General features: G+C 29.5%; 2 protein-coding genes across 5 annotated transcripts in view; one reads left to right on the top strand and one right to left on the bottom strand.

The window, feature by feature from the left end:
* The first annotated feature begins 8,996 nt into the window (after window positions 1-8,996).
* Window positions 8,997-9,752, top strand: LOC129917918 (uncharacterized). The gene is made up of 3 exons (XM_055998149.1): window positions 8,997-9,075; window positions 9,136-9,456; window positions 9,542-9,752. The coding sequence occupies exons 1-3, from the start codon at window positions 9,013-9,015 to the stop codon at window positions 9,692-9,694; spliced, it is 537 nt and encodes a 178-aa protein (XP_055854124.1). The 5' UTR covers window positions 8,997-9,012; the 3' UTR covers window positions 9,695-9,752.
* Window positions 9,753-16,395: 6,643 nt separating this feature from the next.
* Window positions 16,396-24,075, bottom strand: part of LOC129917911 (uncharacterized) — a 19,757-nt gene continuing 12,077 nt past the window's right edge. For 3 of the 4 annotated variants that reach the window (XM_055998137.1, XM_055998136.1, XM_055998138.1), the window contains exons 7-13: window positions 23,963-24,075; window positions 21,934-22,120; window positions 20,648-21,863; window positions 20,212-20,580; window positions 20,002-20,145; window positions 17,160-17,318; window positions 16,396-17,069 (exon numbers count right to left, since the gene is read on the bottom strand). The exon at window positions 23,963-24,075 is cut by the window's right edge and continues 108 nt beyond it. In XM_055998137.1, the coding sequence (XP_055854112.1) occupies window positions 16,539-17,069; window positions 17,160-17,318; window positions 20,002-20,145; window positions 20,212-20,580; window positions 20,648-21,863; window positions 21,934-22,120; window positions 23,963-24,075 (2,719 nt within the window). In that variant the 3' untranslated portion in view covers window positions 16,396-16,538. Of the gene's footprint in view, window positions 17,070-17,159; window positions 17,319-19,851; window positions 19,938-20,001; window positions 20,146-20,211; window positions 20,581-20,647; window positions 21,864-21,933; window positions 22,121-23,962 lie in introns of those variants that run through there. The other variant, XR_008772899.1, reaches the window with a different exon arrangement.

Genomic DNA, 24,075 nt, shown 5'->3' with positions numbered 1-24,075 from the left:
AGTTGATCTCTTAAATCTTTGGCGAGATCCAAAGCTTGGACCAAGTCTAAATTCACTCTTTGAAACTCCGACTTAATGGCAACGAGAGTTGGTAAACCATATTTATAAAGTTTAAGCTAGTCAAAAACTCAAATCCATAGCGTTTTTTTTCAGAGTGTGTTTCTTTAACTTATTTGTTCATGACTGGTTATGTTGTACAATTATCGATCCCAATTAATGGGGGGGATATATCCCCCTGATCCCCCCCCTATCTACGCCACTGATTACAGGTACAGTTAGTTTTGGTCATACGAAAAAATTTTCAATTTCCCCTCTAGGGAATCACCAAAAACTGCTAACTTCCAAGTTTGAAGAAACACACTTCACTCGTTTAGGCTGTAGCTCGAGGTATAGTATACAGACAGACAGACAGACAGACAGAATTGCCGGACCCACTTTTTTGGTATTCTCCATCATCGTAATATCATGTAAAATTGTTATCTCGATTTGATTTTTTTTTACGAATCCTAAACTTGCCCTCTAGTACCTATATCGCAAGTAAAAATGTTAAAGCTACGAAAGTAATTGGTGAGCTGAAAACATGGACAGTACCTTCATATGTTTCGTATCAATGTATTTTTAGAAAACTTTAGAAACTAATAGCTTTTTTTGAATTGGAGCAAATGAGATACATTCTCTTACATATTTCAAATTTCTGAAGATTTTTGCTTTGGAATGACGTGAAAGAAGAGCGGTTTACTTCAAACTTGGAAGTTAACAATTTTAGGTACTTTCTAGAGGTGAATTTGAATTTGTTTTTAAGGACCTAAACCGTCGGTACCAGCTATATAACGAAAAGAGTACCTACATTTAATTTCTTCAAAAATGGCATAGGTAACGATCTTGAAAAAAAAATGTTTGTGTTCAATACAACAAGAAATAAATACATTTTTGAAATATGTAAATAAAATAAGTATTTTTTGAACCTTTTTATTTCTGAAGTTCTCGTAAACGACTTAACTGATGAAAATTTTTACCCAGAATCAATAAAACAACCGTAATATAAAAAATTTCAAAAAACACATGTTTTAACTAAATTTCTTTTTAAATTGTTAACCATTTTGTTTTTTTAAATTACATAGTCTTTTTTTGAAAATTTTAGAAAATTGTTTAATACAAGAAATCAAATGGTATACAGTAAAACCCGGATAAGTGCCTCTCGCTTAAGTGCCTAACCCGCTTAAGTACTTTTGTTTTTTTAGAACCAAAATTTTAAGGATTTTTTCACATAAAATTCATCTTTTAAGTACCTTTCGCTTAACTGCGTTCCCCGCTTAATTGCCTGGCTTTTCAAATACTTGTAATTGAATTTACTTGCAAAAAATTCTTTTAAGTACACGTTTGAAACAAGTTTGAACTGTAAGAAAAATTTCGTTTCCTTAACCGCTTTAAAATTCAAAAATTCTACTAAAGTTAGAAATTAACTAGTTAGCTATTTTAAACTTTCAAAGTAATTTTGTTTTATGAAGATTATGTTTTTAGTAATCAAACATGTTTTTTCTTTATTATTAAATAAATATAGAGATAACTGCCTATGAGCACTTAAGCGGGTTCTTGTAAGTACCTTACCCGCTTTAGTGCCTATCAAAATGGGACATTTAAGGTGAGGTACTTATCCGGGTTTTACTACCTCGTTTCGTGGTCAAAATCATTTAAAACGGTTTTTATGATTATATATTATTTTAACATTCCTTATGAAATTCCTAAGAAAAAACCAATTTTAACTTTTCTTTAATCGTTTTCATGGGAACGTAGCGGATCAAAATTCTGGATTTATCAAACAAAAAAAAATTTTTTTTTAAATGCCAAAGTAAGTTATTAATACAATAAGCAGCAAATTTTCATAGCTCTCGCTTTTTAATATTTCCTTTTTTTAATTTTTTGCAGAATTTTGTAAAACAGAATTTTACCCCGACAGAATTTTGTCTTAAATTAAATCTCGGGCTTTAATTTTTAAATTCAAAGTTTTGTCAGAAACCACCTTCTATTAAATAGACCATTTGCTTAATCAAAATGTTGGTAAATTCTATTCTAAATATAGGTTAACGACTACTATTCCATTGCTACAAAAGGTTGGGCTCAAAGCAAATTTCCATATTAATTTCCGCTCGATTAGGGTTTGTGAATTACCATTCCACTATTATACCATGATAAGACTTATTTTAATGCGACGAACATTAAAGGTTTCTGCTGAATATCATCATACATTAATACAATTTTCTGCTGACCTAATAAGGGGGAAGTTTTTTTCTTTTATTTCAAAAAATCAAATGCCATGTCTTGAAATTATTAAAAAATAAAAAGTGTGCACAACTTTGGCAGTCGAAGGAATTTGAAACAAGATTTTTTTTTTTACCTAGAAGAAAAAAAAAAGAAGAAGAATTTTTTGTTAAATTGTATGAGGTATAATTCATTTTGTTTCAGGAGTTTTTTTTTATTCTAACTTTTTATTTAAGAAATAATATAATGGAGGAAAGAAAGAAAATTTTCTATCAATTTTAATTTTTGTCACGTGTGCTTTCATTGTTGAAAAGAAGAACCAGAGAACACAAAAAAAGTTTGTTATAGAGAAGGGGCATTTCTATGAATTTTGAGATTGGAAGGGAATTATTTTTTATTTTTATTTTTAAATTAGATTTCATGAATTGATTTTGTTTTGATTTGATGTTTTATTTTGTTGGAAAAGCGAATGATGATGGTTTTATTAAATAGCAAACGTTCATTTTTCTAGTGATTTTGTTTTTCCGAAAGTAGCTACTAAAATAGAATATTTCGGAAGTATAATAGATATATTTTGTATGTATGGTGTAATGTTTATTTACTTTGAGAGTTATTTTAAACGACATGATTTATGAAATATAAGGTAGGTACCTTTATTGGTTTAGTATAATGAAAGAATCAATTAGGAGTCTGAGGGCTTCAAACCTCCTAATGAATGACAATTTTTATAATATGGTTCTTTTATTTTTTTCGGAATAGGCTTTTGTTATACCTATTACCTAGACCGCCCACCCTATAATTTTATATCAGTGTTTAAATAAACGATTCGTGTTTTTTTTTTTTTTTTAAGTTTGATTAAATCAGAAATAGAGGGAATGCAAATAGGTACGTCCAACGTTTTTCAAAATAATTGACATTCCATTCCAGAGGAAACTTGCCAGTAAGTATAATTTTTGTTAATATTAAAATACTTGTAGTAGAGGAGATACGTTATAAAATAAGACTGACATTTAATTTGAAGTAATATAACATACTCGAAATGTAGTTAAAAACTTAGGAATTCGTTAGCTGTTTTTTGTCATTGTTGTGGGTTTATCAGCGTTTTCAACAACCAAGACATGAATATTTTCGTTCACAGGTTTTTAAGATCATTACGTATTTCCCCTCACATCTTTTTTTATATATTCGCCCCATAGTACCTACTTATATTGCATTTAAAATGGACCCCATCAAATTTAGTTAACCCCCTCAACCCTACATATTCTTTTTGCAGTCAAAAATCACTTGGAAAGATATTTCATTACGAAAGGTGATAACATTTGGTACACTGAAAGATATATGTATTAGAATGGAGAATACGCAAAAAAGAGTTGTCTGCTCTTTTTTGTTCAAAATAGGAGTTCCAAAATGGCAGGCAGAATAAGCATTTAAATAGAATTTTGTATTTCAAAATCAAAAAGGGTCTAAGTGTGTCGAGTACTTTGTCCGACAACCACTAGAACCTAACCTAAAATCAAAAAGTTGGTTGATCTTGGATTAAGGTAGGTATATAACTGTTCATATTCAATAAAAATAATTCATGCATTTTGAAAATGTGCCAAATCAGTAAAACATACTCCAAGAACTTTTATTATGTTATTTCTTTTGGAACTCTTTCATTTTAATTAGCAACAATTCACAACATTCCTTTTAACTTTCTTCACAAAATTAAGTATTTTGACATTTTATTATTGCATCTACATATCGCTGGCTGAGAATTATATGGTTGCATGTCAACCCACCTTAGTTTTGAGAAAATCGATCTCAAAGTTTTTTAAGGCTTGTTTTTGGATAAAATAGTTACATAGCAGTAAAGTATTGATGCAATCTTATAAAGGACCCTAAAAAAATCATAAAACCATGAAAAAAACATTAATTTCACCACAAAAAAAGGATTCTATGAGCATTTTAAAAAAATAACATAGAACCTTTTTATGAAAAAATTTGTAAAAGATTTGAAAAAGGTTCTATGTTCAACATAGAACCTTATAGTTATAAAGAGCTTACATGTAATAAATGGATTTTATATGAAATAAAGTGACTTCACCGTGAAATAGACTTTGATTTAATTTAATTTTATTCAAGTTTTGCACAAAACAGTCAAATTCTATTTTAAATAACAGAAAAAAATACCACAAATCACGTTATTGCATTTATAGAAAACAACAATTCCTGCTTTTGTTGAATTATAGGTACAGAGAAAAAAGACATGCCAAAAACAATTAGAATTTGTATTAAATCAATCGGATTTTGCATGCTTTTTCCAAAAAGACAGTCGTCTTACAACAATCATCTTCTACGGTGCAAAATGTATGCTAAAAAAATTTTAATTTTTGAAAAAATGTATGAAAAATCATTTCAATCTTAACACTTAAATTTTCTTAAGAAGAAAATTCTTGTTAAAATGGAGTTCACTTTGATTTTAACAAAGTTTAAACAAATTTTACTTATTTTTATTAGAAATCTTATTAATTTAAGAGGATTGGATCTAGTATATCTTGCCATCGGATTTGGTTTGTCCGAAGGTACATTTTTGTTCCTTTTTGAGATTTGACTTCTTTTGTTTTAAGTTAAGGAATCTAAGGGCGATTTTGTTCACTCGAAGTTGAACATAACTTGAGGATTTTTATCTTCAACTTCCCAATTTGCTTTTGTTCACTGAAAGTTGACGTTTTTAACTTTCGATTTTAAACTCGAGAGTTTATCAACTTCCAGTTTTCTCAACTTCCCAAAAAAGTAGAAGTTAAGCAACCAAACTTGAGAGTTTGCTTCAAAATAATTTTTTTTTTAATTTTTCTGTCAAAATTTTGTTTGCCAGTTATTGTGTTAACGAATAAAGAACAAATTCATTAAAAAAATAAAACATAAAACAGAGAAAGAATAATTGTATTGTATATTTTATTATGTATTTTTATGAAAACCTTTAAATTAAAGCATTCTATTTTAGACAAAACTCATTTTTACTTGCGATATATGTAGGTACTATATATCAAGTTATGCATTCGTACAAAAAAAAAAAGTTGAGATAACATTTTTCCATGACATTACGATGGTAGACAATGCCAAAAAAGTGGGTCCCGGTAGTCCGTCTGTCTGTCTGTCAGTCTGTCAGTCTGTCAGTCTGTCAGTCTGTCAGTCTGTCAGTCTGTCAGTCTGTCAGTCTGTCAGTCTGTCAGTCTGTCAGTCTGTCAGTCTGTCAGTCTGTCAGTCTGTCAGTCTGTCAGTCAGTCTGTCAGTCTGTCAGTCTGTCAGTCTGTCAGTCTGTCAGTCTGTCAGTCTGTCAGCCTGTCAGTCTGTCAGTCTGTCAGTCTGTCAGTCTGTCAGTCTGTCAGTCTGTCAGTCTGTCAGTCTGTCAGTCTGTCAGTCTGTCAGTCTGTCTGTCTGTCTGTATAAGGAGCTACAGCCTAAACGGATGGACCGATTAATGTCAAACTTGGTATGTAGCGTTATTTGGTAACTCTCCAGAGGGGTTTTTGGAATTAATTTTTTTGGACAAAAAATAACGGTACTTGTCATATACCGATTTTAGTAAAATTGAAATATCTCGAAAACGGCTCTAACGAAAAAATTAAAATTTTTTTGGCATACATTTTGTTGTAAGACGACTGTCTTTTTGGAAAAAGCATGCAAAATCCGATTGATTTAATACAAATTCTAATTGTTTTTGGCATGTCTTTTTTCTCTGTACCTAATTCAACAAAAGCAGGAATTGTTGTTTTCTATAAATGCAATAACGTGATTTAAAAAATTCAAATGTTAGTTTTAAGCTAAGGTCTATCTTCCAATGAAAAAATTTTTTTTTGAAAATCATTATTAACGGTACCTGCCATAGAACCGTTTTTTTCAAATCCGATTATTTCGGAAACTTCTTATTCGATTTCAACGAAACTTTTTGTGAAATAAAAATAAAAAAATAAAATTTTGAAAAAAATAATTTTTGGATTTTTAAAAAAAATTTGAAAATTTTTTTTTGATAAATCAAATTTTCGAAAACGGGACATTGAATTTTTTTGAAATTTTGTTTTTAGATGTTGATTAGTGATTTCTACAAAATGGCATACCAATTTTATTTTAAAACTTTTTTTCCAAAAAATTATTTATAAAAAATTAGTTTTTTAAAAAACGGCTCTAACGATTTTGAAATTTTTTTGTCTAAAAATGCATGTTAATATATCAATCAAAACTGCATACTTGTTTTGGAGGGCAATTTAATTTCAGATTTTATTTTATTTTTTTTTTTAAAACGATTTTTTTTTTTTTCAAATTTCTATACATATAAAAAGTCTTAAAAATTTAAGCAACTTTAACTCTAAGAGCAAGTACGTGCGACCAAAGTCGTGCAATTTATTTTTCTGGTGTTATGGATCTTGAAGTATATGATTTTGTAGTTTTTTTCTTGAATTTTTTTTTAAGTTTCTGTTTAAGATCACTCCCGATGGGGCAAAGGCTTGAATAATTTCACTATTCACTTCTATCCAATTCAATACACTTCATTTATTCCGCATTTAGGTATATTATTAACAGCCACACAAAAAATATAATTTTATCAAATGAATTCGTACGCCAAAATTGATTTGATTTGGATTTTTAATTCTTGAAAAACGGCGCACATACAATAAAAAGAATTCGACATTTTGAATACCAAATATAACACAAACCTTTATAAAATTCTAACTGACGTAAAACATTCAATATATGATTATAAACTGACAGTTTTTGTGTTACTGTCACAAATATCCCAAGGATATTTTCAAAACTGAAAGTTGGCCAACTTTTGTTTTTTAAACTCGAGAGTTAAGATAAAAATAGTGAACAAAATAGATTCTTAACTTTTGTTTTAACTCTCGAGTATAGGTCAACTCTCAAGTTTGTCAACTTGAGAGTTTGCTTCAAGTTGATCAATAGTGAACAAAATCGCCCTAAGTGTTTCTTTAACTTTTGGTTTATTAATACGAACTATGAAATTCCCAACCTCGATTATGAAAAAAAAGGTTTCAAAAAATCACTTCCAATTCTTGGCACACAAAAAAAATTACTCTAATTTAATTATGATGTAAGAATATCTAGGTTAGGTAACCCGAATGAATTATTGCAAAAGTTAAGGTTGGATAGTACATATTTTGGTTTAAAGAGTACAGAACGAGATACAAAAATTCTTTGGCAAAAGCCCTGGAATGAAATCCGCTAATTTAATAGTCGATAGTTGATAGTCAAAAATGAAGAATTATGGAGCAAAATCGTCGTTTTTGACTGTCAACTATTGACTATCAAGTTAGCCGATTCCACCCCTGTTGTTCAATACCAGCAAAAACATCAAAAGATCTTTTATTTTTACTTTAGTTAAAAAAAGATCATTTCCATAAGATTTCTTTTTGAAAAATTTGCTCAAAAAAGTTTTATGTAACTTAAATCAATGTATTTTTTGTTTGAAAAAATCAGTTAAAGGGTTCTATGTTGGAATTTGAATGACATAGAACCTTATTATATTAATACATTTATGTGAAATCATGAAAGTTGTGTGTCTTTTTTACCTGTACCGTAGCCATTATTTTTTTTCTAATTTTTTTTTTTAATTTTATCTGAAATCCGTTGAAATTACAAAAATTTTGGTGTATAAAACTCATTTTTTGTATTTTGTATGAAATACACCCTTAAAATTCTCAGCCAGCGATATGTACATATGTATGTTTAAAAGTAAAGATAAAAATAACATAAAACAATAAAAAAAAAATACAATATTCAACAATATTTAATTTTGCACGGAGTCTTAGCAAATATCCAACCATATGCTTTGGGTGAATTTTGAACATAAATTCCGTACTCTTATTCCAACTTAGATTCTGGAGCAGTAATATTCCCTTTTAAAAACTGTTTACATGACATTCGATACAATTTCAAGATCTTCAGCCATTGTAAAAATTCTAGCTTCGTCAGTTTCTAACCGATTTGTATTTAACGTTTTCTTGAATGAAGAACAAAAACATACGGGAAATTTGTTTGAGAGAAAGGTTTCCTCGCTTTTTCCTCATTGTGGAACAAAATTAAAATGGAAAAGGAATTTTGGGAATTTTTCAATTGGGAGCCCTTCTCACCAACTTATTTCCCGGAAGATTTCATTCAGAATAAAACTGATATACTAAAACCAAAGGAATGCGAAAATAGTGTTTTTTCCACAGTTTCTCTACTTTTGCATCGATTTTAAGCATTTACTATAAAAAGAGACCATGTTATTGGGTCAATATGCATATAAAATAGGAAATGCTTTTAGGACTTGAAAAAAGCCTAGTTTATACTTGTTAATTTAACCATTTTTTATGCGTACGGGCCATTATGTCCAAAAATGGCTGAGTCATCACATCATAGTGAAATATAAAATAATGTTTAATTTTAACTGTTATCATTTCTTATCAAATACCTACCTACATCCACTTAAAGCCAAAATATTTTTAAAACCTAATTACATATTCTCCAGCTCGATGAACACACTAAATGTTTAAACGCAATTAAAAGAAGATTAATTAACGTCTTAATTTGTTAGCATATTTTACATTTTCATTTTTAAAAAAATGGAGCAATTAAAACAAAATCGAAATGTTAGCCATTTAATTAAAAAAAACCTTTTAATATAAATCAAACAATTAAAAATAAATTAAAATTATTGCTATTTAATCAAAAATATTCATAAAATTTTCCATTCATCTGAATTAAGTCAAAATGAAAACTACGCTAAGCATTTTATTGGTTTTGTATTTTCAAATGAGTTTTACTCATGGAAAAGTAAAAATTTAATTTTTTGTAAGAAAATATCTTTTTAACAATTAAAATTTTTTATTTTAGCGTGATTTTGAAATAAATTTGGATTCCATCAATTGCACAATGAATCCAAAATATGTGAGTAAAAGTGAATTTTATATTGATAAAACAATGAAACACCCACAAGCATTTGCTGACATTCAAATGGCTCATGGTGTGCAATCCATGACTTATTCATTGAAAATTGAACTCCTAAAAACCAATAAGGATAAAATGACTTTAATTGATATAAAAAATGCTGACGGATGTGCTTTTCTCGATGGAAAAATTGAAGCTAATTTAATTAATATCTATAGAGATATGTTGGCAGAAGCTGGAAATTTACCAAAATGTCCTATACCCGCAGTGAGTTTCGTATTAATCTTATATAATTTAAAAAATAGTTTTTAACGAATAGCTTGTGTAACAAATTTTTTTTTTGTATTTTAAGGATTACCATTTTGTATTCAATAATGTTACAATTGATGTTGAGCGATTTCCACCATTTTTACCGGAAGCAAAGTTTACATTAACGGCTAAAACTACAGCCGACAAGGAATTCTTCTATACATTGCAAGTCAATGGCAGTATTAAGAAGAAGTAAATACATGCAAAATTTGTTAGTTTTACATAATTTTTGTTAGTTTTAAAGTGAAACTAGGTCAAGGGAATTTAAAAAAAAAAATAAAGTTTAATGAAAAAGTTCAATTTGAATAAATAAAATAATTTTTTTTAGAGTGCATTTTAGGAACTCTAATATCCTCAATTAAAATTTTGAATGTTTTTTTTTCGTTAAGTATGATTTACAACCTTGGAAATTAAACCAATTGTTGCTTAAACATCTTATATAGGTACAAAGTGTTCTGTAAATGGTAATTCTTAAAAAAAAAAAACGAAAAAATGAAAAAGACTCATTTTGGTAATTAAGATTTATCTTAAAGAAATTTATTCTTCATAGATAATTGAGAAAAGTTCCGATAATAACACAGCCACACAAAAAAATATAAAAGTTCTGACCTGTGGTTGCGACTAGGTTTTTCATATAGTTTTTGGGTCGCTGAAACCAAATCCGAAGTCCGTTTTGCTCCATCACGTCAGGTTTTCGAGATAACCTCATAAAATGTCACGAAAACAAAATTTTTTTTTCTCTGATCTGGGTGTGCGAATATGTTAATCATATAGTTTTTGGATCGCTGAATCCAGATTCAAAGTCAATTTCGCCCTATCACGTCAAGTTTCTGAGATATCCTCAAAAAAATGTCAAAACCAAAAAAACAAAAGTTCTTATCTGGGGTTGCTAATAAGTTTTTCATATATATCGTATCACGTCAGGTTTTTGAAATATACTCAAAAAATGTCTAATCTCAAAAAAAAAGTTCTTATCTGACATTTTTTGAGGATATCTCAAAAACCTGACGTGATACCGCAAAAAAGAGTTCAGATTCGGTTTAAGCAACCCAAAAACTATATGAAAAACCTAGACGCAACCCCAGATAAGACCTTTTGTTTTTTTGGTTTTGACGACGTGATAGGGCAAAATTGACTTCGAATCTGGATTCAGCGATCCAAAAACTATATGATTAACATATTCGCACATCCAGATCAGAGAAAAAAAGTTTTTGTTTTCGTAACATTTTTTGAGGTTATCTCAAAAACCTGATGTGATGGGGCAAAACGGACTTCGGATTCGGTTTCAGTGACCCAAAAACTATATGAAAAATTTAGTCGCAACCCCAGGTCAGAACTTTTATTTTTTTTTGTGTGGCTGTGTAATTTACCTTCACAACACAATGTTTTATTATTTTTTCAAGACAAATTGAACGTTTATACTTAAGTTCTTAGACGTTATAAACGAATAATTGGCTTTTTGGGATCAATTACAGATTTTAAAATCTTTTCGAAAAAAGCACCCTTTCATACAGATTTTATTAGGGTGGCCCATCAATTTTTTGTTTCACTCAAAAAAAAAAACCTTTTAACTATACCTAATATTCTTATAGACACATCAGATTTTTGTTTCTAATCTCAAGAGTAACATAATTGCCGAATTTAAATGGGGTAACACCATTATAACTTAGTTTTTCCAATATACCCACATTTTCTATACACCTAAAAAAAACACTCTTTCACATAAAAAAAATGTATTCTTATTTAATTCGTAATTCGCATGGCAAAGACAACATTTTTAATAAATTTCGTAAGGGTGCTTTGATTTTATCGGACTTAATGCGGATTTTTCTTGTTGCCTTTCACCTTAAATTTTTGTATAGACCGCTTAGATTCCTGGTTTTTGTTATAGATGAAATATTTTTACAAATTTTAATTGGGGTACCATTTTTGTCATAGTGTTTGTGGTACTTATTCTGAATTTCATTATTTCTTTAAAAAAAAAAAAAAAATACCCTTTCACTCAAGATAATTTTGTATACTCCTCTTTGTTCTTATAACAAAAGAAAAGTTTCACCATGTTTAAAGAATTAACAAAATAATTTGTGTTAGCTGTTATGATACAATTCTCATACATAACTCAACCCCTCAAAAAAACACTCTTTCATCCAATATATGTACTTTAAAGAACTTTATGGATTTTTCATCCTGAATTTCATCAGTGTATCATGTTTTTTACATGGGTTTCGGTTTTATTTTACATTCAGCCCTATCGGCAATACAATTTCCCTGGAAAAATTTCTCTATTCCGAAAAATCGGTATCGGCAATACTCCTAGGAAAAAATTCCCACACAAAAATACCTATCGGGAATGAAGTTTCTCCCCCGAAGTATTTCTATCATATTTTTTATGGGGAACAGATATTTTGAAGCCAAAATGTACGTGTTTTTCTTTCAAAATATTCTGTTAAAAATATTAAATTATTTACTTCCTTAATCCAACAAAAAGCAAATGATATTGCAACTGGATAACGCAAAATAGTAGACAAAAATAAAATATAAGAAAACCTTAAAAAAAAGCATGGAACTAAAGGAGACCATTCCGAGAGCATTAGTTTGCTGCTTTGGTCGAAGAAATGATCAAATTATGTGGAATGCCTCAATTTATTTCAGTTATTTGTTTATCATGTCAAAAAAAAGGTTAAAAAACTTTATTGATTGATTTTTTAATTAAAATTAAAAACACAAAACTAATGGGCAAAATATAAAAACCACCAATTTTTTGTAACTGTTTTGTTGACCTTCAGCCTCTCCCTCCTTTCCGCGAAAAAAACACCCTTCCATGCAATTTTTTTATAGAGTCTATGGATTCTTGTTTCTTATTCCAAAAGCAAACTTTTTGCCAATTTTCATGAGGGTATCAATTTTTTTTAAATACAATTAAGATGAAGATCGTTTTTTTTTAGCTGCACAAAAAAGTTCTACAACGACAGCTAGTCCAGAATTTGCGGAGAACTTGAAGGGTTTCATATAATTTTGAAAATATAATGGAACTATTTGTGATATAAACTCAAAATAATTTAGTGCATTATTTTAGGGTACAGTTATTTTATTATCAGAAATGCTTCGTGGTGCAATGGTTAATGCAATGAACTGTTACGCCAGAGGTTCTAAGTTTCAATCCAGCCTCCACCATCTAGACTTTTTTCAGATGTACTGACTCTTGCTATGAATTGACAAAGCCTCTAATATTATCACGGCTGTTCTGATTTCCATTCAAATTCTATTTTCTGCCGCTTTCAAATTTTAGCTGCTCCGAATTTCGTATTCGAACACATTTTGCAGATTCATAGGTGTTTCGGATAGCAATTTGCTACCGGAAAATAATATTCTTCAACAAAAAATTCAATCCGTACGGATTCAATTTTCGTTTCCGTTTTCAAATTTGAACAAATAACTAAATAAAATAAATAAATATTAGAACAGCGGTCTATTGTCACTCTGCTAAGCCGTTCGGAAACAAAAGAAAATTGTAGCTCCCTTACATTCTTGCAAACAAATAACATGCACAGGAATATTTGAGAGTTGTAAACACTGGGCCTTCCCGAAGTTGGTGTCATCGTGCTAAAAATGTATTTAGTATTTGTTTTGGTGTCACTATCTATAAATCTGAGAAACCAAAAAGAACTTTCATTGGTCTATAAAATGTGGCTGCAGTATTTTGAAAATGATTTCATCTAAACGAAAGAGCTGACGTGCGAACTTTAAAAAAAGGAAACTAACGAAAAAAAAAACACAAATAACAAGATTATTTTTCTTATTTTTTTATTTGACTGTTCACATACATATAACTAATCTCTACATTGAGTATAAAAGTTACAAAAATGTTTTTGTTGTTGTATAATTTATTTAGAAAAAATATTAATTTTTTTTTTGTGTGTAATTTTAAATACGATTCAAAAGTTCATCTGAAAGTATTTCTTTTTTGTTGATTTTTTTTTTTTTGTAATTTTTATTTTCCAATATATTTTAAGTATATTGTTTTATTATTTTGTTCTATTTGAATACATAGTTTATATTATTAATGGCGAATATTAAATGTATTTTAATAAATAATTACCTTATTTTCAAATGAATTGTGCGTTAAATTGTTTCAATTAAAATGTTGTGCTTCTCGATGTATCTTGAACATGGATTTCTTTTTTTTTTGTGTTTCATAATTCTTATGAATTATTTCTTGTTTTATTTTTATAAAATAGCACCATTTTAAATATTTGATAAGATAAATATTGCAAATGCACAGTTTTTTTGTTCTTTCTATTTAAATTACTTTTTAAAAAAACCGGACGTATTTTAATTTTTTCATCAGTCTGATCACATTATATTTTATTAATTTTGATTATATTTTTATGTTGTAAGCCAATTAGAGTATTTAGAATTTTGATTCACATTTAATTAGTCGACAATAATTGACTTCATTTATAAATTGTATATTAGTTATAAAATTTTGAGTTTTTTTTTTTTTTTGTAAATAAAAATGTAAAATAAAATAATAAAAATTAAAGAGATTAAAAATGTGTATCTTATTTTAATTAAAAAAAAATTGAAAGTTTATTTTTATTAAATAAACAAAAATTAAATAACATTTTAAAAATATTGAAAGGAAGACATAAGTAGAAAAATAATTGCAATGTCCAAATTTCAAAAAAAAAAGGTCTTGTAAATCGGGCTTCTATCAGTTTGGTGTTAATACAAATAAAGTATAGTTATTAAAATAAAAACAATTTTGTTTCTTTTTTAAGATGCTTAAAATTGGAATATTTGTTCATTTTTTGTTTTCTGTTTTCTGAGAAAATTGCATGTAAAATGTACCACATATTCTAAAAAAAATAATTCAAGTCATGTGTCAAATCGTTAACAATAGAAATTCACAATGGAAACATTTATTTTTGACAAAAGTTTTGCGAATAAGCAACCACAAGTCTTACTAATTACTTTAGACTCTTTTAAGTATAATGTTTAAATCAAATACAAGACTCTCTTAAAATAGTTTGTTTATTTCAAATATCAAGATGGCCTTTGAGTTTTAAGCTCCATTAATGCTATAGAGTTTGTTCATATGGCTTATTCTTTGCAATAGTTACGACTTGGGCTATACTTTATGTATGTACCTATCTATGATACCAGGAAAATTTGGTACATTTGGAAGGAAAAACAGGAGAGAGAAACAATATTATGTTATTTTGCGTTTATACAGTCAGTGTTTTTTAACTTAACAATAAAATAGTTTTGTGTCTAAAACCATCATTTATTTTAATTTCGCGCAATTTGGCTTCTGGATTTACTAATTTAGTTTTTTTTTACGCGTTTTCTTCTTCTTCTCTATTATTGACGACAATCATGATTTCGGATAGGGCTACAATTGCCCAATTTACTGCTTCACATTAAAGCTCCACATTTGGGGTTCGCCACAATATGGAAGCTGACGCAACGCGATTTATATTAAAGTAATCCCTATTTTTAGCTCAAGAGGTTTTGAACTCTGTTTTGCAACCGTATTAATAAAATAAGAAATTTTTTGTATTAATAATAATAATTTAAAAAATTCTTACAAACCTCTTACTGCTGTTGCAGCAATGAGGTCAAAGTTATAAAAGAATAGTCTTATAACCAAACGCACTTCTCTTGTTTTACTTTAATCCTAGTATGCAGTTCGGGAAAGTGAATATAGAAAATACAGCGTCTAAGACAACCGAGACGGTCGAGGCGAAGGCATAACGAGACGTGCTAAAATTCAAATTTTAATGGCCTCATTTATGTGAAAAATAAAAATTCCGTTCATTTTGCATGCAAACTGTTCACCGGTTACTTCACGAATACGTCCCTCGGGAACAGAATAACAACTTTGTATGGATTCACAATGATACTAAACAAGTATGTACACAGCAAACATTTTAATTCAAAATTTAATTATAAATAAATCTCAAAAATTAAGAACCTGACCGGAAATGAATTCACTTATGATTCATTTTGATATCTTTTACCTAGGCACATGGACATCGATATGAATCGCTTTTGTGAATGGTTTATGATGTTCACAAATTCTTCATTTAAACTTCATTTCGGTTTTATAAGGATTATTTCTATAATCATTTCTGAATCATGAATATGATTGCATTATGATTCATTTAAATGAAGGTATTCAGTATTCCTTCACTTATATGATGAAAAAATAAATGAAAAGTGAGTTTTGGGTAGGAATTCACAATCCATTCATATAACATTTTTCAATATCAAGAGGCCTGAACGTCAAAACCATTCTCCACACCAAAACTTTTCTAAAGGCTCAACACCATTTACGCTGTTATGAAAGGATTTTTGTTTGCATATTGTTGAATTTAGCGAAGCTTACGAGAAAATGAGATCATTTAAAAACCTTTTGAGGATGTAAGGTTTTGGCCCCCACTGTCTTAGTGCCACAAATTATTATTTTTGAGAAAAAATTATTTATTCGATAAGTCTTACCAAATTGCATCCCGATTTAAAGTTTTTTTTTTTTTTTTTTTAAATTTGTTGACTTTATAAGAAATATTTTATATAGTTTAATAAGGTAAGCACCAAACATTAAAAAAAATTTAAATAAATGTGTGACAAAATTTAGCTATGTATAAATTTTAATATTTTGAGCACAAAATAAATTCTTTTTCATATAACACATAATTCGTTGTCTTATACCAAAACATTATGATGTTTTTTTTTTTGTATATCTTAAGGGAATGATTTGGAACTTAATTCAATAATATAGTTATTTTTTTCTAAATACGACATAATAATTCTAGAAACTAACAATAATTAATAATACATAATATTTAATATATATACAAATAGTAAATGCATAAAGAAAAAAAAAAATTAAAATAAAAACAAAAAATTATCTAATAATTATATTCACCACAATAGGCAATATTAACATAAAACATATAAATGACTATATAATAAACTATCCTCCAGATAGAGTTTTCCTTGAGTAAGTGAAAACGACGACGTCGACGACAACGACGTCAAATAATAACCTCATCGTCTCCTTCAGCACTAAGACCATTGCCATTGGTGACGCCATTACTATTAATCTTTCGACTTATATCATGCACACACAAATGATAATACACACCCTCATTGTCTATCGTATTGAACTGGGTGAAATCTTCGTTGGCATAGAAGATTTCTGCTTTGTTACCAACAAATTTGATACATGACAGCAATTCTGGTTTCTCCATGGGTCCACGTTTATTAGACCATGGATTGCGAAGCATATAAGTTTCACCATCATCCGAAGGATTAAGTTGAGCAATGGCATTAGTTGCTTCCTCGACTGGACTATGTGATGATGTAAAACGTGAACTACGACGTTTTTGTTTAGTTCCAGAATCAAAAGGATTATTGAGAATGTATGAGACATGCCAGAAGCACAATTGTTCCGAACAACTAACAAGTACATCATTACATGGTGAAAACTTTAGATCGTATATTTGAGATGTGTGAGATAATAGGCGATAGATAAATTTCACCGATTTGTTATCCATTTGATATATCTGTAAAAAGGGAGAATATTGTTTTTGTGTTTATATAAAATAACATAACCGAAGGAAACTATTTGTTCTTTTGAGAAAATATAGAATTACCTCAATTGTTCCGGTTTTCAAACCAACAGCGATTAATGTGGCATCAGATGAACTAGTTATGCATGTAACCTCGTCAGTCTCTTCGGCCTTGTTACTATTTTCATATTTTGTGTAGGGCTTGATTTCTTGTGCACCATCATTGAAGTTGATTTTGTAAATCTGAAAAATATGATATTGTTTTGTTAAAGGTTATAGTATTTGGTTATAAATTGAAAAACATGTGTTATGGATTTGCATCACATTTTTTATGTTGGTGTTGTAGATTTGTGAGTAAGACGTGTGTGAGTTAATTTGAACACAATGAGAAATCGAGTGCATTACAATAACAATTTATGTATGTACATTCGCCAATAAGAACCTAAATATCTTTTTTTTATAGAGCAAATTTTTAATAGAGCAAATTTGAAGAATTCAAATTTCATATCGGACCAGGTTAGCTAAAAGTCATAAGAAAACTAAACGCTTGTTTAGTAATTTTTTTCTTTCGATGTGATGAAATTGGTCAGCCCCGTTTTAATAGAACTTTTTTATTTATTGGATTAATATATTTTTTCGCTTAAACGTTCACATATTCGAACCACTCAAATCCTTCTTCAACTTAAACAGCATATGGATTCGGGAAAAAGCACCCTACAGTCGTTTAAAATACCAGTGGTTTTCTCCACAATTCTCAACCGTTCACGTTGGATTCCTACTTAATATCGAAAAAACATTCAATAACACAGCCACTATATTAATTATGTGTTTTCTGGATTGCTTTAACCGAATCCATTTCCTTCTATGAAGTCAGGTTTTCAAAATAAACTCAAAAAAAAAAGATGTTCGTATAGGGTGTCTGTGAATACTCTTTCAGGTTATCCAGAAAACATGACGTGATAGAGGGAAACGGACTTCGGATTCGGTTTCAGCGACCAAAAAAATATGTATTACTAACCATTTTGCATCCCCAGGCTCTCACAGGGTACATTTTTGTGGTGAGACTATGTAACAAAGAAAACAAAAACGGTTTTATATAGAGGAGCACATAATAAACAAGTTTTTCAAATGCAATTTTTCGATTGAACTCACCGTTTAAGAGAAATATGCAAAAAACCGTTATTTAAGATATTCGACACATTTTAAAATCGCGATGGTCTCTAAACAATTATTGCTCGTATAAAAAAAAAGTGTCATATCTTTTTTTTTGAAAATTACAAAATTTATACAAGTCGTTTATATACATTTTTTTGATAGCGTTTCAAAGTTATACATGAAAAACAAACATTTTCCACATAAAACCTTGTATAACTTTTGACATTTTACTATAGTCGATGTTTTAATGCTTTGTACCATTTTAAGCTCTATGCGAATTATTTTTGGGTTTGCACTTATTTATGTCTATTTTGCTTGGACTATACTTTTGGATACCTGTCCAAAATCATTAAAAAAGTTTCAGATGTTATTAACCAAGGAGAATATACATAATGGTTTATTTTGGAATATAAAACAAAGGTGGAAGGAATGTAGAGTTGAAAATATGTAATGTGAACATAATAAATTGTAATGTTTTTTTTATAAATTGTTAATTTTTTATCGTTCATAGACTTTTTTAACGTAAAGATTTTTATTTGTGCTTATAAAAATAAAAATGGTTCATTATGCTTACGAATTAACTAAGAACAATAACTACCATTCAATAATCGCCCAATCACAATCGTTTTCACGATAATAATCGAGTTACGGAACGCGAAACAACGATATCGTCTGCCACAATAGTGATTATTGAAGTTACGAAAATTAACGTCGAAACGATACAATTTTTCGACAACCGAGTTGCGGAATGACCCTTTAGAGTTCAAATGTAGCAGCCTGAACTTCTGGACTTTTTTCAAAAACTAAAATTATGATGATAACGTCAATTGCATAGCTTTCACGTAGCGAGTAAAATTATTAATTATAAAATTACTGATTTGTGAGAAAAATGTATTGAGCAAAATATTTCTTGTTTGATAAATGTGAATATGATTTGCGAAAGATATTTTTTCAAAAAGGCAGGCATCTGTGGTGGACCAATTCAATAATGTGTAATCTTTGATTTAAGAGTTAATTTTTATGATGAAATGGGATAACAGTTTATTGTTTCATTTATTCAGGCAAATGAGTACCAGTAAAAATATCTTTATAGATTCTTGAAGAGAACGCTTTAATTCAAACACAAACAGAAAACAATAATTTAAACTCATGTTGTTTTGGTAACTCAGTACTTAGCTCAGTAAAATTTTGCGCGGGAAACAACAATACAAACGTTTTTTAATTGTTGGTTTACAGTTAAGTTTCTTATAAACTCATACATTTTTGGTCCTTCTACAATAAAGGATTTAGTTAAATATTAAAGAAATCGTTTGTTGTTGTTTCAGGTAAAAATGTTTACTCAGTAAAATACTGAGTTCTTTTAAAACACGGATTTGATAATATTCCGGGTTGACCTTTTTTAATGCGCAGATTTTTTTCTAAACCAAAGAGTTATTATGTGAACAGTTACAAATTATTTATAATGAAAAATTATATTATTAGTGTGCAGCATTGAAAGCACAAAAAAAAACATATTCCAATTTGACATTCAATAAGTTTTAGTATAATTTTTTCTTGTAACAACAACTTGAACAAAAAATGCGTTTTGAATTAACAAAAATCTGTTTTTAAAAAACATTACCTTGTTTGATCATAAGCACTCTGTCGACGTTAAGATCTAGTTGCAGGAAAATAATTCCTTGTTGATTGTGTTGTTTGTTATCTTTTCTTTATATTCTCATATATATTTTTTTCTTTTCTTGAATTTAAAACTAATTTCATTAATACTTACAAAAATTTTGAAATACACTGTAGCCAGTAGCAAGTAGTTATTTTTAAAATCACAACCACCCAACAGAGCCAAACGTTGACCCATTAGTTTTGGAACATCATTAACAGTTTGCACCAATTCAAATTCATTTTCAAGATCTACAACCTAAAAAAAGGAAAATTTAAATTTTATAAGAAATCAAGTTAATTTTTTGTGAAAATGTTTACTCACGATAAATTCTCCTTGTGGATCCATAAGAATTAAATAAGATTCCGATACTGTAAAACATTTATAAACATCAATATTGAAGATTTTATCAATGACTTTATCTGAACCATCTACAATTCGTCGCACAATACTTTGTTTAGCCGCTTTTGACGACGCAATCAAAGTATTTTCATTAATCATCTGCAAGAATGTAATACTTTCGTTTGTGAATTTGGGTTCAAAAACTTCCTTTGTAATATTAAAAATATCTCCATTTTCATAAGCACAAAATGAAATTTGATTAAAAGCAGTTATTGCAGTTATTTTTCTAGGAGTTTCTGGTGGCAATGAGATGGACCAATTTTTTGTATCAGTTGTACACAATTGATGGATCTGGAATAGAAACAAAAATTTGTTTAGTTTATTTTTTCAAAATTCTTTTATTCATTTCATAAATTACCCGATTTTTAGAATCAACTGCAACAAGCAAAACCGAATCGGTATAATTCAAATCGAATAGTTTATTGCCTTGCAACCAAACATCCGGTTCGAATTGAGGATTATTTATTTCACTTATGCTCTTCATATTGCTCAATCGATGTGACCAAACGATTGTATTATTATCCAACAATCTTAGGGATAATAAATTCAATATTTTTGAATTTTCAGATCCACACACAACAATGTACTTGAAAACATTATCATCCAATGGAAATATATCCACACAAGCAATACATTCGCTAATATTACCTCGCAAAACTTCAGATTTCTGATCAGTATTGAATACAATTAGACCTCGTTTTGTGCCAAGAACCAAATAACAGCCATCGGGCGATAGTCGGGCACATGTAAAAGCATTTCCCGAATCATTGTCATTGATATTGTAAACAGTTTCTAAATTGCCATTTAAAAACTCAAATTTCTGTTGAGCAAAACTTAAACTTAGCACCTTGTCACGACACACAATTATAATGTACGTAACAGATTTCTTGACATACTCTCCAATGTAGACCAATTGCTGTGGCTGGGGCCAGTCAAATGAATGAGCAGTCTGTGAACCATCTCGTAAATTGTAAATAAATAATTTACCCGAATTACTTAGAACGAGATAGTATTTGTCAAGTATTCTAGAAAGATAACAAATTTTGTTGACTTTTGTTGGCAGTCTTGGCACTCGTTTGTCTTCGAATTGTTTCTTTTGTTCATTCCATGAGTAAATGCATATATCACCATTGGCAAGTCCTAAATGCAAGTCTATTATTCCACCAAAGTACGATTCAATGTGGAATGTTTGAATACTATCTTTTATCAATTGTTTACATTTTCTCTTCATCATTTCTGGACTTTGGATGAGATTGAGTGGATTGACTTTTTTGCGGCTATTTCGTCTGCGACTAGCGCTACGACGACGATCATCTGATATTGACCAAAGTTTTAAATTTCCTCTAACGTCCAGCGTAATAATGTAATCGTCATGGAGGATAAGTTCCATTTGTATAATTGGATATTGATTGTCAGTCAAGTAAACTGGTCCACTATTATAGTCCAAGGATAAATCAACGAGTAGAATGTCATTGTTGTCAAGAGCTATGGCACAAGTATCTGGCTCGGGAAGTTTAATTAACTTGGGTTTATTTGGCAAGCAAATAATTTGACGACGCTGATGGAAATGACCCCTGAGAAAAGCGTAAAAAGAGGTTATGACGTTGTTTCATTTATTAATTCCTTCGTAAAAATTTTACTTACTTTTCAATGAACCATACTTTATCGGAGAACATTGATGCTTGTCTAACAGCTTCTTCATAAACTAGTCCGTCGGCCATAAGAGCATACTGTAGGAGACATGTGTCTGCAGATCGGAAGAGCATTTCTTCAATGCTAGGTAAGAATTCCAAGAGTTCACTAAGCAGTTTGTCTTTTGATGGATCTTCGTCTAGAAATATAAAATAAAAATAATTTTAAATCGAAACTGATGAGGCTGAAACTTTTTTTTAAAAGAACCTGCGGAGATCGGTGTTATAAATTGTGTTCGAGGACATCAAAAAAAAAAAAGATAAACCTTTTCGGACTACTTATTAGGACAAATTAAATTAGAACGAGCTCATAATATGGTGGTAAATAGCAGAAGGTTCTATACATAAACGGTATATAAAACAACTTGGTGCTTTTCAGTAGGCCAAAGCTGGCAACTTAATCGACCGGACATGAAGGAAATGCTATGATGATGGTACATGAAACTTTCTCAAATAAATAGACTAATTCGAACTATTTGAATCTCATAAGCTAATAATGTCTTACGAAACAGAAAGATTACGTATTCAATGAAATTTTCCGTGAGCTCCTCACGAAAAACTTTTAGGCCAAACACCAAGAACAAAGATAATCTCTCTTGGAAGATTTAAATGCCAAAAATCAGCTTGACATGAGGTTCGGTTACCAGAGTTTGCACCTAGACGAGGTTATGCACTCTCATGTAGATTTTTTCACCCAGGTCAATAAATCCGGAACTGTCTCTTAAAAATCCACCCATATCTAAAAATTGATGTTGACATCGATGTGATTGGAAGAACCAAGCGAGCTGGTACTGGTTTCTCTTCAATTATTGAGTTAGATATGAAACAAAAGCCATCAATTAGAGTAGTTTCCCAGTCTTTATAGACATTCTTATCAACTAAAGGTATAACTTTTAGGTGATCATTGAATTTGTTTACCTCGACACAGCTGTCTTTTCGCAAAAGCCATCAAACATAACATTTCCTAATCGCTACTTCTTAGGACTGAGAAAGCAATTGAAGTATGTATATATAAGGATCTCGCAGGTATAGGTGAGTCTTTTTATTGTATTCGAATAAAAGGTAGTAAGACTTGTGATCCGGTTTGCTTCGATAGATGAAGATTATATACAACGACGATCTATACAAGCTTCTTTATGTTACTGATCAAGAAGCTATGCGTTAAATGTTAATTACTGGAATACGTAGAGCGAATGAACATAAATGCTCCAACCCGTAAAGTTTTCAACGGGTAACCAGAGGAAACAAAAAACAGAGAGGTACCTAAAGAGACTTGTGGTCTATTTCACCAAATACAATTCACAATCACAAATTCGTATTTGTACTTTTTTTTTTTACAAATTTTTAACTTTTAAAAAGTTGTAGAACAGAATTTGTCAATTATTTTACATTTTTTGTGAAAAAGTACTTGTAAATTGTAATTTGTAAGTTGGTGAAATAGGCCCCTGGACCTTGAGCTGACTGGAAGAGTTAGGTTTTGATGCACATAGCGCTTTAGCTGCAAAAAGTTTAAGCTTAAAAATAACAATTTCCCGTAAATGGTTTGATAGGAATCATGCACTTAATTATTCATCCAATTTAAAGAGTTTTTTTTTGTGTACGTCGAATGCAATTTGCGAATATGCGGTGATAGAACTGCACTTAGCACACCCTCACCACAGGAAAAAACAAAAACAACTTAATAAATAAAACCGTATATAAATAACATTACTTCAAGGTTAAATTGTAAACAAAAGCATTTAATTGAATATTTAAGCGTATTCATAATGTGTACAAAGCAATTAATCAATTGACTTTCTCTTTAAGGAATTCTGTTTTGTAGACGTGCCATCAATGCGGATTTATATTGTTTTTTTTTTATCTCGGATCACATCATGTGTGAAGTGTTTTTGTAAAAAAAAATATCTTCGGAGACTTTTTAAAAAATCGAGCTACTATTTCATAACAAAATTTAAATGTTTTAACTAACTAATTTTACTTACCAGTTATTTCCTTTCTGAAATAATTCAAATCACCAATAGTATTAGCAAATCCATCCGAACGCAATTTTTCTCCAAGAAAACCAAAATCCAAAAATAATTTTGGAAATAAATCC

This window comes from Episyrphus balteatus, chromosome 4 (genome assembly GCF_945859705.1).
Source record: "Episyrphus balteatus chromosome 4, idEpiBalt1.1, whole genome shotgun sequence".
Classification (NCBI taxonomy): Eukaryota; Metazoa; Arthropoda; class Insecta; order Diptera; family Syrphidae; genus Episyrphus; species Episyrphus balteatus.
The sequence above is the reverse complement of the archived record's forward strand: the minus strand, read 5'-3'. Positions and strand labels throughout refer to the sequence as shown.

Excerpts from the sequence above, each read along its gene's own strand:
- LOC129917918 (XM_055998149.1), top strand. The coding sequence starts at position 9,013 with ATGAAAACTACGCTAAGCATTTTATTGGTTTTGTATTTTCAAATGAGT. Across the intron at positions 9,076-9,135 it reads TGAGTTTTACTCATGGAAAA|CGTGATTTTGAAATAAATTT; the intron begins GTAAAAATTTAA and ends TTTTTATTTTAG. Across the intron at positions 9,457-9,541 it reads CAAAATGTCCTATACCCGCA|GATTACCATTTTGTATTCAA; the intron begins GTGAGTTTCGTA and ends TTGTATTTTAAG.